At 38.6% G+C, this 13,749-nt stretch overlaps 1 protein-coding gene across 2 annotated transcripts in view; it reads left to right on the plus strand.

The window, feature by feature from the left end:
* LOC137240725 (bridge-like lipid transfer protein family member 3B) overlaps window positions 1-13,749 on the plus strand; it is a 151,094-nt gene that overhangs the window by 73,152 nt on the left and 64,193 nt on the right. For both annotated transcript variants that reach the window (XM_067767349.1, XM_067767348.1), the window contains exons 4-11: window positions 919-1,311; window positions 4,508-4,673; window positions 4,750-4,870; window positions 4,950-5,401; window positions 5,670-5,696; window positions 9,400-9,492; window positions 9,565-10,769; window positions 10,841-11,000. In XM_067767349.1, coding sequence (XP_067623450.1) covers window positions 919-1,311; window positions 4,508-4,673; window positions 4,750-4,870; window positions 4,950-5,401; window positions 5,670-5,696; window positions 9,400-9,492; window positions 9,565-10,769; window positions 10,841-11,000 — 2,617 coding nt within the window. The remainder of the gene's footprint in view (window positions 1-918; window positions 1,312-4,507; window positions 4,674-4,749; window positions 4,871-4,949; window positions 5,402-5,669; window positions 5,697-9,399; window positions 9,493-9,564; window positions 10,770-10,840; window positions 11,001-13,749) is intronic.

Below are 13,749 nucleotides of genomic sequence, written 5' to 3' on the forward strand. Positions count from 1 at the left end.
AGTATATTATTATTATTATGTGTAGGTCTTACAACCTTAGACTAACAAAGTTGCTTCTATCATTAAAAAGAGGACTGTAGACTCATGACGGGTATTCTGACTGGACACTGCCTTCTGGCATCACATGCCATTAAATTAGGCTTGGTCAGTGATAGCAGATGTAGGAAGTGCGGGTTGGAGGAGGAAGCGATGGAGCACGTTCTGTGCTGTTGTTGTTGTAACGATAAGGCTTCTCCCCGACGACTTTGGGTAGTGTTACCGGTGTGATGGTCGCTGGATACAGATCCGGTACGGTGCGGTAACACAGCACCATTAAGGTGCTAGCCCGACCATGTCGGGAACGATTTATATGGCCACATTAAACCTTCACGCCATCCCTCCCTCCCCACCCCCAAGTTCCATGCGGAGCTTGGGGTCGCCAGAGCCTCGTCTTTCAGTGAAACAGGATTCGCCGCGGATAGGTGAGGTTGACAATTTGGTTTGGAGAAGCTATGTATTGTGCTGACAACCTGAAAGGGTTGCGCTACACAGCCCCTTGAATCTGGTATTTTAGTCGCGTCTTACGACAGGAATATACCGCGGGTATATTCTGACCCCCTAACCCGCTGGGGGACACGTTCTGTGCCCGTGCCCTTCGCTTGCCAGGTTAAGACTCTAGCTATTAGGAGTGATACAGCTGTCACATCTAGAAGCAGCAAGTGGGTTAAGTCCAAGGAAGCTTCTAGTATTTGCCAAGAGGACGGAGTTATTTTATAACATAGGTCCTGGTTTTTGATAGGTTTTTTAAGTTTTTTAAACTTTTCGTTTATATATCGCGCCCAGTTACTGTTAATGTTTATATTAAGACTATAGAATCTGAATTTAAGAATCGTTTGTTTTTAATTTTTAAAGTTATCGCATTCCTCTCTATCTTTACAGATGTCGCGCATACGTGTTGAATCGAAAACACCAAAATGGGCAACGTCCGATTTACGCTTCACACGCCTCAAAGACCCGCAAAAAGGCATTATATTAATTTTTAAAGAACTCTCTTGGCAAACGGTACGCATTGAGGCCAGTTCAACGCAAGATAAATCGCTCACACCACTACGTTTGCTCACCAATCAGGCACGATGTCGTATCACATTGAGAAAACGACTTTCTGATTGTACATTATTGGCTTCACGTTTGGTGCTCATATTAGATGATCTCCTGTGGGTGTTAACTGATTCACAGCTAAAGGCGGCCTTACATTTTTTTGACTCTTTATCGGGTTTAATTAAAGCAGCAACACATGCAACACAAAAAAAGAATGCAGCTAGAAAATTGCAGGTTTGTTGTTGGTGTGATTAAATTGGAATTTTTTCCCAACAATTAGTAAGTTTATATGTACATATATCGACTTATCTTAGAGTGGTCGTGACCTAAAGGTTTTATTTACAACTCAGCTAAATCATTATTAAAGTCCTCAGATAGGAAGTCGATTAAGCAGATTTTAACTGAAAAAAAAATTTTTTTTTTGATAGGCGACTAAATTTTAAATCATACGAGAGTGTAGCGGATTCATATCAGACAGAGGACCGCCCGCAGCCGTAACACTCACCCAACCGTCGGGGAGTGTTTTTGCGGCTACAATAATAACAAGAATAACGGAGACAAAACAAAAGACGAAGGCAAAATAGAAAGATGAAGACAGACAGGGAGATGGAAACCTTATATAAAAATTAAAATAACGACAAAGGTTTACAGTGAGTCGAAGACATACATATATACGATCGAGCTAGGTGTCCTGACTTTTACCGCGATGGTGGATAATCGGTGGTTGGCAGAAGTTGAGCAAAATATCTGAGCAAAAACCGAATAACCCAGCTGACTCAAGGCTATAGTAAGCAGCGAGGAGATGTTAGTATTACAGCGCCGGCTAATGGTGGTAGTATCGGCGAGGAGTATGGTCGTGTCAATATAACAATTTAGAAATAGGGCGACCAACAGCAGCGGTTTTGGTGTTAATGCTGGGGTAATGTAAGTGTGTGTTCTACACTTTGTAGTGGTAGGAAAAGGACACTCCCCCAAGGCCTTGGGGAGTGTTATTGATGTTGATGGTTCTTTGCCGGATGCAGATCCGGTATGCTACGGTAACAAGCACCATTAAGGTACTAGCCCGACCATCTCGGGAGCGATTTGGTATGACCACATGAAACCTTCTAGGACATCCCGCCCTTCCACCCCCTAGATCCATGAGGAACTTGGGATCGCCAGAGCCTCGGCTGTTAAAGAAACAGGATTCACCACGGGTAGGTGAGGTTGACAATTGGGTGGGATAAGCTATATATTGCGCTGGGAACCTCTTGAAAGGGTCGCGCTACACAACCCATTGAATCAATTTGGTATTTTAGTCGCCTTTTACGACAGGCATACGTGCCGGGGGTATATTCTAAGCTCCCTAACCCACTGGGGTTGGTGTGAGGTGCTCGCTCGGCGTTGTGATTACCTAACAGCCGAACTGCTCGAAAGGCACCGACCTTACGAAGACGCCAGATCTAAAGGGCTGATCAGGTAATAGGGCAGCGAACCATTTCTAAATTGCCTAAAAGGCATCCATCATCATTATCCTAGTGAATGGTGACCCGCGCCTTTAGAGCGCTACTTCCATTCAGCTAGCTAGCAGGAGTAGCTATTTGTGCCTCAAAGGCATCTATCTACACCCGCTGCCGCATCTTTGGGGATTGAAGTGCCAACATCAAATTTGCTCCTTTTAAATGTTGAATTGCCATTGGCTGTTCGACGTCGTTTGTTTGTTGTTGTTTAGCCGTCCTGCAGTGGAATTCACTAACTTGTTTAACCACATTTGCCATCGCTTTATTTGCGATTCGATAACTATAACGATTTCGTTATTCAGTAACCATTTTGTTTCGATATTTGGTTATCGACGATCAGCTATGTTATTAAACAAACGGCAAGTGAATTGGCCGCGTTAAAAATCACGAAATTAATATTTCTGCCAATTTTAGTTAATAAAGGAAATCGGAACAGTAATTAAATACTTTCAAATACGAAAAGCTGCTTTATTTATAAATCAAATGGTATTTGAGTACTTGGCGTATGTTTTATCACAAGATGGACATTTCGCTCCACTTTTTGTCTCATTCGGCTTTTCCATGCAGCTTTAAAAACCTAGATCCAGCTAATCCTGGCGTTTCCATCAAATAGTCCACCATCTGAATTAGCTGCTCTGCTGTGGTATGGCTTCTTCTTTGAGTGCTATTTCTTGTTGACGCCATTCTATTTTAATGTGAGAAATTGGTTATGTCGAGAAATATGAAATTAATACCGCATTTAATTACCTTTTGTTAAAATAGGTAAAAACTTGCACAATAATGACTTTTAAAAGCAGTTAGTATACGGAATTTATTTATTTTTGGCATTCCGTTTGTGGTTTTCGAATTTTAAGGTTTTGTTAAGCCGGGCTGCATCCTTTCTACTATTAAAAGTGAAATTTAAATGTCACCTATTTCGAGTCGTTAAAACTAAGATAGTGAATAGTACAATCGATAAGGCAAGCGACAAAATCGTTAATTAAAATCTCGAAAAATCGCATCGTTATATGTTAGTGAATTCCACTACTGTGCTTCTTGCCATGTAAAACTATAGTGCGATTTTAGGCGCAAGGAAAGTGACAGTGGGTTTTGTATTATAACCAAAGAGTATATATTTGTTAAGAGGCGTCACTCGATACTTTGTTGTTGCCAAAACAACCCTGTCATGTCGAATGTGATTCTCAAGGAAGTTTTGTTTAGTTTTTTTTTAATTGAATCCTATATAGTTATGCGGTAAAGTGACTTTGCATAATTACGATTTTTGGAAAGAGAATTAATTAATTAATTTAATACAATCAGTAAAATAAACACAAATACCCCACGAAAATGTATAGAAGGCGTTTTTATAAATACATCTGATACAAAAAAAAACCAACGACTACCTTGAGAAAACATCGAGTAATTTGCTTTGGCAACAACAAAAGTATCGAGTGACGCTTCTTGACAAATATATACTCTTTGTTATAACAATGCTCTGTTACAATCAATATGCCTTTTCAGCTAAGATAATGCATTTTTGAAAAAAATTCTGAGAAAATGCTTTTTGAAAATAATTAAAGACAGGACGTTCTTCAAAGGAATTCCATGGCAGCCACATAAAAAAGTTCGTGCGCTGAACCTGATTCCGCTATTAGATTCGGTGTAATGAGTCATAGTTCGATCCTAGCTTCGAAAAAACGAAAAGAAAAAAGAATTATTGTAAATTGAATGGTTTTATAGGTAAGGACTGAAGTGGCACCCATTAGGCGTAATTTAGTAGTAAAAAATATATATATAGGACAGTGGGTCCAATTTCTAACTTTGAAAGTCAAATGTTTGGGAAGTTAATTTTGAAAATGGAGAAATCACTTTTTCTCTTATGAATCTATCTCTTCTTTTGTCCAATACCCAGCCGAGTGTTATACAGCGTTATTTTTTTTGTATAATTACAGACCTTACCAGAGTATCAGGCGTTAATAGCACAACAACAAAATCGTCAATCCGACACAGCTCATACTACAACAGCACAAAAAATGTTCAACGCATTCGATGTACGCGAAACTTCTTATCATTTTTTCAGTCAACGTATCGATTTGCATTTATGCGATGATGAAGGAGGTGACAGTTTAAATGTTTAGCTTGAATTTTAAATTAATTTTTATTTCAATAAATTTATTTGTTATATGCTTTATAGATGGACGTTCAAGCTATCCTGAATTGGATAAAGGCGGTGCGTTACAAATATCAGTACAAGCATTCCAAATAGATTACTATCCTTATCATTTGGCGAAATCTGATCGTGCACACTGGGCAAAGTGAGTTATTTATATACAAAGATAGATTTTCTACGAGTAATTAAATACAAATTTAATTTTTTTGATTTTCCTTTTATAGATACCGTGAAGCATCTGTATCACCAGCGTTATGGCTCAAAGAATCACTTAATACATTCCGTGAGGCTGTGCTCAATTTGAGTCAACCAAATCGTCCTTCAACACATGCACCACTTGAACGCACTGCACCACCCTCACCAATATCGTTGAATGTTAATGCCTTACAAACACAAAATGTGGCATACATGGCAAACACGACTGGTGGTGGTACATCGCCAACTGCTTCTGGCGCAAATACGCTCAATCGTCCAGGCAGTAGCAGTAGTGGTGGCGGTGGTTCAGGCAATACTTCAGCATTCGCTAGTCAAGTGACGCAAGCGCAGCAACAGAAGGCAACTTTAGATAATTTAGCAAAGTTAATGAGTGCTTGTGTTGTATTACGTATTGAAGATTTTACGTTATATCGCGTTACTACGTCCGGAAGAAAACAAATGCCAGCGGAGTTTGTATCTGGTGAGTGCTCAAAGAAAGTTGTATACTTAAAAAAAAAATTTTTTTTTAATGTGACGAGACTATATAGAAACATTTTAATCACACTATTAGCTTAAATTACTGTACAATTTGCATATTTACATATATACATATTTATATATTGTTTCACTTCTCATATTTGCTTTTTTCGTTGCTCAACTCTTCCATGATGATGATCATAAATATGTATAAACACATATACTTTCACAACAATGATATATATAAAAAAATAAAACTCGCACGAATTAAGCACAAAATAAGCGGAAAATACGTTCAGGTACCGAAAGTGTTAATTTTTTTGTTCTGTTAAGAGAAACTGTTTTGTACTAAAATTGTTCAATGTTTTTGTGTCTCCTTTTTGCGTTCATAGTTCATGTATCTATTGACTTTTCTTTTTTAAAAATAATCACGTCATAATCTGAATTCATATATGTTTGCATGTAGTAGCTTAGTTCACTGACGAATGAGCATTAGCTGCACGCCCCAGCAGGTTAGGGGGCTTAGAATATACCCGCGGTAGGTATGCCTGCCGTAAGAGGCGACTAAAATACCAAATCGATTCAAGTGGTTTTGCAGCGCAACCTTTTCAAGAGGTTCCCAGCGCAATATATAGCTTATCCAACACAATTGTCAACCTCACGTAGCCGTGGCGAATCCTGTTTCTTTAACAGCCGAGGCTCTGGCAACCCCAAGTTCCTCATGGATGCAGGGGGTGGAAGGGTGGGATGGCCTAGAAGGTTTCATGTGGTCATACCAAATCGTTCCCGAGATGGTCGGGATAGTACCGTAATGGCACTTGTTACCGGAACGTGCTGGATCTGCATCCGGCAAAGGACCATCAACATCGATGGCACTCCCCAAGGCCTTCGGGCAGTGTCCTCATCTCTACAATAACAAAAACATTAGCTTCAATGAGGCACTCCAACATATTTCGCATAAGGCCCCACGGACTTCGCCACACATGCGAAAGGTGCTTGCTATTGTTGTTGTTGTTATGGGGGGACTTTGCTCCGTTAAGTCGGCACCTAGTCCTTTAAACATCCCATCCAGGCCAAAGTGGGGCAGCCAAAGTGACTTTCTACGTAGGTGATAGCTTTAAAGATGTTCTAATATTCCACTGCCTGATCCTTAAGCTATGCAGTAGATTAATTGCGATGAGTGCCATTCGCAGTTCAGGCGTCAAATCTACGCCCTTGTAACCGCAAAAACACGCCTCAGAAGTTTAGGGAATGTTTAACGTATATGAGCAGTCCTTTGTTGGACCCCCGAATCTTGGGGTCTGTGGATTTTAGTCCGTCCCTTACGACAGCTGTAGTGAGGGTATATTGAAAGCTCTTTTAACCCGCTAAATATAAAACGTTCAGGTCGCTAGCTTTTGTGGCGCTATTCCCGTCAGTTCAAGTTGCTTCCCTGTTATGCAAAAGATGTTTGAAATTAATAGGCGTACACGAGTCGTGGATTTGCGTTTTTATACGATGGGTACCGATTAAAGCCTGACCTCCAACGGATCGGTAACATTTCTTTGCCGAAACCGAGTTAAGCTTCACTTCGCAAGTGCGCTGCCTGAGCTCTTTGGCTAATCTGCATATATATACGCTGGGTTTGACCTGGTTTAGTTTAAGCTGTGCCAGCTCACAGTTACGCCTAGTATCTTTTTTCTTTGCCCGCTAATCGTTTCCTATGTTAGAAATTACGTTTTATATCATGGATTTTTTGATGTCCACCATTACTTGTAAGACTATCAGTCTAGCTTGATGTCACGATGCCTCTGTGCTATTTTCCGGAAAGTACCGGATAAATATCCGGCCAAGGACTAACAACATCGATAAAACTCTACAAAACTTTCGGCGCGTCTGCTAATCGCTACAAGATGAAGATTAAGGGCAGTTTTCTACATCTGACATTGGGCCTCTTATGGAAGTTGCCCGCTTGCTCTTACTAATAGCGAGTTGCCCTAACACGCTGGCTGTCGGCATGCGTTATTGCGCTGTTGACTGCGTTGATTCAAGTAGTTCACCATAAGCCGTATATTTTTAGTTGGCAGGCTACTGTCATCACCAGCCCGTAGCACCCTCTTCAAAATCGTGGTACATGTTGCTTGGGATGCTTCTTAAGGTAGGTTGGGATGCTTGTTAAGGTAGGTTAGGTTTCCTATTTCCCTTCTACCGGAACTATTGGAGTGTTTTGCTTTTGGAGTCAGTTTTTCACTGGATATGCTTGGTTCGCCCTGAGTACTTTATTTTCTCAGTACTTACTATCTTCTGGGAAGCATTCCTCTATTCTATTCACCACCTGAGGACGTGGGATATCTAACACTCTCAGGCTACTGCATTACGTGTGCTGAAATTTGTTAACATAGCGAACATTTTGCCTTAAAATCAGCTCAAAAATTTCAAGTATTGAAGTCTCCATTTGCATGCCATTAAAATAATTATTGTGCAAAAAGCAGTGCCCCTACTCGGTAGTACGAATCGAAATTTAATTGAAGTCCGAATTCGATTCCTTTCAATTCGTAGTACATATTACGGCCCATATTTGAATGTGTTTTTCATAAAATTTGTTTAATTATTTTTTTATACTCAGCTGAGCAGAGCTGACCGAGTATATTAACTTTGTTCGCATAACCGTACCCCGTAACAGCACAAACTAATCGAGATAGATATAGACTTCTATATATCAGAATGATCTGGGCGAAAAAAAAAATTCATTTAGCCATATCCGTCCGTCGGTTCGTAAACACGATAACTTGAGATATCTTAATGAAATTTGGTATGTAAGTTCTCGGTCACTCATCTCAGATCGCTATTTAAAATGAACGAAATCGGACTAAAACCACGCCCATTTTTTCGATATCGAAAATTTCGAAAAACGAAAAAGTGCGATAATTCATTGCCAAAGACGGATACAGGGATGGAACTTGGTAGTTGGGTTCACCTTATGACGCAGAATAGATAATTAGTAAAATTTTGGGCAATGACGTGGCACCGCCCACTTTTAAAAGAAGGTAATTTAAAAGTTTTGCAAGCAATCCTTGTGAAATTTGGTAAGAGCATAGCTTCTATGACTATAACTGTTTTCTGGGAAAATGGGCGAAATCGTTTGAAGCCACGTCCAGTTTTTATACACAGTCGACCGCCTGTCCTTCCGCTCGGCCGTTAACACGATAACTTGAGCAAAAATCGATATATCTTTACTAAACTTAGTTCACGTACTTATGTGAACTCAGTTTATCTTGGTAATAAAAATGGGCGAAATCTGACTATGACCACGCCCATTTTTTCGATATCGAAAATTTCGAAAAATGAAAAAAATGCAATACTTCTATACCAAATACGAAAAAAGGGATAAAAAAGGGTGATTGGATTGGTTTTTTAACGCAAAATATTACTTTAGAAAAAACTTTGTAAAATGGGTGTGACACCTAACATATTAAGTAGAGGAAAGTGAAAAAGTTCTGCAGGGCGAAATAAAAAGCCCTTGAAATCATGGTAGGAATACTGTTCGTGTTATTACATATATAAATAAATTAGCGGTACCCGACAGATGATGTTCTGGGTCACCCTGGTTCACATTTTGGCAATATCTCGAAAACGCCTTCACATATACAACTTAGTGCTACTCTCTTTTAAAATACTCATTAGCACCTTTCATTTGCTACCCATATCGTACAAACATATTACAGAGTCACCCCTGGTCCACCTTTATGGCGATATCTCGAAAAGGCGTCCACCTACAGAACTAAGGCCCACTCCCTTTTAAAATACTCTTTAATACCTTCCATTTGATATCCATGTCATACAAACGCAATCCAGGGTTACCCTAGGTTCATTTTCCTACATGGTTATTTTCCCTTATTTTGTCTACAAAGCTCTCAGCTGAGTATGTAATGTTCGGTTACACCCGAACTTAGCCTTCCTTACTTGTTTATTATGAAGTTCCTATTGAATCTCTAATTATAATATTTTTTATATTAATTGCAGGTGATAAGGGGCGTTATTCGTTTCCCTCCGATATGTCCATCGTACATGCCGAGTTTACTTATTTTTATTATGCTGGTGATTTTATATTTCCGTGTAAGTTATACAAAAATTTTTTATAACATTTCAGTTATTAATTTTAATTTTTATTTTTCTTTTCACTTCTAGTACCGCCGTCCAAAGTATTCATTCACATTAACCCTTTGCAAGTGCACTTCGATTTAAGTTCTGTTCTGTGGTTCAATTCATTTGCACTCAATTTACATGAAAGTTTATTACGCACCAGCGTCGTTGGCACTGCGAGTGGTGCTTCTTCCAATGCACGTGGCTCAATATCATCGAATGGCTCACAACGTGAAATGGGATCACAAGGGTCGCAAGCGGCAGTATCGCAAGGCTCCCAAACGGCAATATCACAACCAGCGGGGGAGCTTGAGCCGAATTTGATGTATATGGATGTAAAAATTGAAGCTATAATGCCACGTATTATAATCGAATCAACCGTAGATGTGCCCAATCAAAAAGATCGACCCAAAATCATGCAAATACAAATTTCGCGGTTTGCTATAACCAATATACGTGAAATGGGTTCGTCCCGTGCTGATCTAGCGCAAGCTTTGCATTCATTACAAGAGGGCTCATTAGTATTTGGCACAGAATTTCCATCAACGCGCGATGATCTTTGCATAGTTACCGATCGTATACTTTCGCATGTGGCGGCTGCTGATGTGAGTGCCACAGTAATGACACCAATACAATTACAAATGCAACAACAAGCAGCAGCAGCTGGTGAACCACATCAGCTGCCGCCGCGTTCAGTATCTATGCAAAATTTGACACGTTATGCAATGTGGTCTGAGCCCCGCGATGTGTGGTGTATTAAGTTGGATCCTGTGTGGATAGATTTTTTGGGTGCACGCTCATTGGGACCCAACAAATCAATACCATTCGTTGATGCAGTTCCTGTAACGTTATGGTTGCACTCCGGTGCCGGTGCAATAGCCAAAGAAGCTGTAGGCAACACAACAAACTCGTATGCATCCAGTACAAAAGCTTCATCTGTTGAAAAAAATATCAATTATATGGATTATGTACATAATAGAAATTTGCCACGTAATCCATTTCTCAGTGAAGAGGATGTGCGTGGTATGGGTGATTGGAAGCAACAAAGTTCCTTAAACGGTGTAAATGGCAAAACTAATGATGGTGCAAACGCTGAACGTACCGCTGATATGCATGCGATAGCGCACATTTCCAATTTAGTGAGTGTGCAAATCGATCATTACCAATATTTGTTCCTATTGCGTTTGGCTGAAGAGATGACAGAAATGTCATTGTTCCTGTCAATGGATGCTGAACGTATTTTACAAAAGGTTGGTTAGATTTGTATCATTACCTCAAGCTCAATAAAGTGAAATGTTTTTGCGTTTTTTTCCCCTTTCAGCAAAATACCAAAAAATCGTTGATATTCGGTTGTGTTGTACCACAAATTGAAGTAACACTGGTGATGCCATCGCCAACACCCGGTAAGGAATCGAGTGGTGGTGATGCTGAAAGTGTCTTACCCGATTCAGCTAGTTTGGGTGATGATTTACACATGAATAGTAAGATTAATTTTGTTTGTTTTATTTTATTTTTTTGTACCTCAAGTTTCTAGAAATGCCTAAATTAATAACATCTAGCTAACAATTTTTTAAGTCACTAACTTTTTGCTTTTGTAGTTTGTTTTTTATTAGTACAACTATTTACACAATCATATACCTACTTAAAAAATATATATTAATATTAAATTAGTAAAAAATTAGTTGACGCAAGTACTACTCCAAAGTTTATAGGAATTATTGGACGATGATCTCGTTTCATTTTGAAATGGTAAAACGGATGAAGACAGCATTTTTCAACAGGATAATGGAAAAAAAGTCCAAGGAAAACGCTACAGGACCTTATTAGAGTCGAAGTTGGCTATTAAAGAAGATTGGGAAGATTTAAGCAGTATGGTGGTGCAAAATTTAGAGAAGTCGATACCCAATCGAATATATTCTAACGAATTTAGAGAAGTTCCGCTTATTTGATATCTTCTGCTAACGTTCGAATCGCTAAACTGTTGAATAAATCACTCCAATATTCAGTATTGCCAACTGGTCTTTATTTAGATTACTTTGGGTAGTACTTCACAATTATACTTCGCAACCAATAGCGTGTTTAAATCAAAGCTGATTAGTGATGACTCGACTTGCGCTGCTTTTATACACTCGGTTTCCTCGTTCAGCCATTTCTCCTAAGGTCTAGTAATTTCGCGAACAGTTGTAGCTCATGCTTGGTTAGTTACCAGCTATATACACGTATATCTGTAGTCCGCGCGTCTTCCATAGCCATATGCGTGTGTATGTGTGCGTAACTACTTCGGCTGATGACTACATATTTGAGTGTGTGAGATAGCTCTTCGTCGCCTCCACATAAGAGTGACTGATCTATTGTTGTTTTGCATTTACTTAGTAACAGCTTAGTGATGCTAATATTCCTCACAATATGAAGCCATTAATAAAAGTTAATCTGTAAAAATTTAATAAATGAATTAATATCTAAAAATAAAGGTGCTGCGTTTAAACGAATGTGCACCTGTTCGTATTAGTATTATTGAATATGTGATGATAAGAGTATAACAACAACAATGAAAACAGGTTTTTAGACAATTAAAATTTTTGTTAGAACAACAAAGAATATGGGTTAGAATATGTTGTTAGTAATGCATAGACGAACGAAAGCGAAAGTGGAAAATTTAAAATTTCGAGTGCGTTTAAACGAATATATATCTGTATATACACTGTATAAAAGATTTTGTAAATATTATACTCTGTTATGCTGGAGACTTTTTTTTTGAAATTTGATATAAATTGGAAACTTTTGTTATAATAATTTTTCATAACCCTGATACAACACATGCATATATCATATTCTGGAAGGATCTGGTTATGAAGAGAGTGGGGGGGGGGGGGGTGGGTTGTGAACCGTTAATTATGTTTTATTTATTACAACTCCAAGAATATTGACCTAGATCAGAGGTGCCTTCAACATAATGAGTACATGGGGGTCATACTAGTTGTAGTAAAAGTAATTTTGAAAAATATAATTTTGGAATAGTTTGGGTAAGATTGGAATTATTTTAGAGACTCGTTCGTTGCTATATCGGAATTGTTTCGGGAATATCTCTCAGTAATTTCGAGATTGTTTCAAAGATCATATCGCAACAATTTCAACATCGATTTCGTGACTATTTCGGTTGAGCGCCAATTAAGCAATCTTAAGAGTATGTCACGACTATCTCCAGATCATTCAGGAATCATTTCCAGATCCCTTCGGGATCGTTTTCGGGTTAATTTCGGGACTACCTCCAGATATTTTATTTTATATTTTATTCATTTCATGATCGATTCGGAACTATGTCGAGATTGCTTGAAGAATCATATCGCTACTATTTTGATATAGATAATTTCGGTCTATTTGGAGTGTATGTTTAGCTGTTTCCGAAATCACTTCTCGATTGCTTTAGGGGTAACTTAGGCTCTATTTCGGGGCAGTAAAATCCCTGGATTATTTCGGGATTTTTTGCGTTATAATTTTGCGATTATTGTTTTATAATTGTTTCGCGATTGTTTTCGGAACTGTTTCGATGTTGTTTCAAGGTTTTTATTGACACTTTTTCAAAATCATAATTATCGATAATAATCACTGCCAATTATCGAATTGATATATATGAAGTCATGCATCAATGCGTCGATTTACAAATTGATGATATTGGAAAGGCTCACGACAATCGATATCATTATCTATATGTATCGAAAAGTCCATTACGATCAACAAATTTCGATAGAAACTGTTGAAAGTGGATGAACGAATCGAATTTTATCGATTAGAAAATAATCAATTGTCAATCATCGGCTAGTTGTTTGCATTCGAATGGTGACTCATTCCATTGTTCGAATAGTATTTTTGTTGTAATTTTTAATGAGTTATGCGATAAGCCATCTGCAGCTCAAATATTTTGCATTTTGATTCGTTGTCATCCTTAGGATCTAGAAAATAGATTCCGAAACTATTTTTATACTCAGCTGAGCAGAGCTCACAGAGTATATTAACTTTGTTCGCATAACGGTAATCCGTAACGGCATAAACTAATCGAGATAGATATAGACTTCTATATATCAAAATGATCTGGGCGAAAAAAGAAATTCATTTAGCCATGTCCGTCCATCCGTCCGTCTGTGAACACGATAACTTGAGTAAATTTTGAGGCATCTTGATGAAATTTGGTATGTAGGTTCCTGGGCACTCATCTCAGATCGCTATTTAAAA

The sequence above is a fragment of the Eurosta solidaginis genome, chromosome 2 (genome assembly GCF_040869045.1).
Source record: "Eurosta solidaginis isolate ZX-2024a chromosome 2, ASM4086904v1, whole genome shotgun sequence".
NCBI lineage: Eukaryota > Metazoa > Arthropoda > Insecta > Diptera > Tephritidae > Eurosta > Eurosta solidaginis.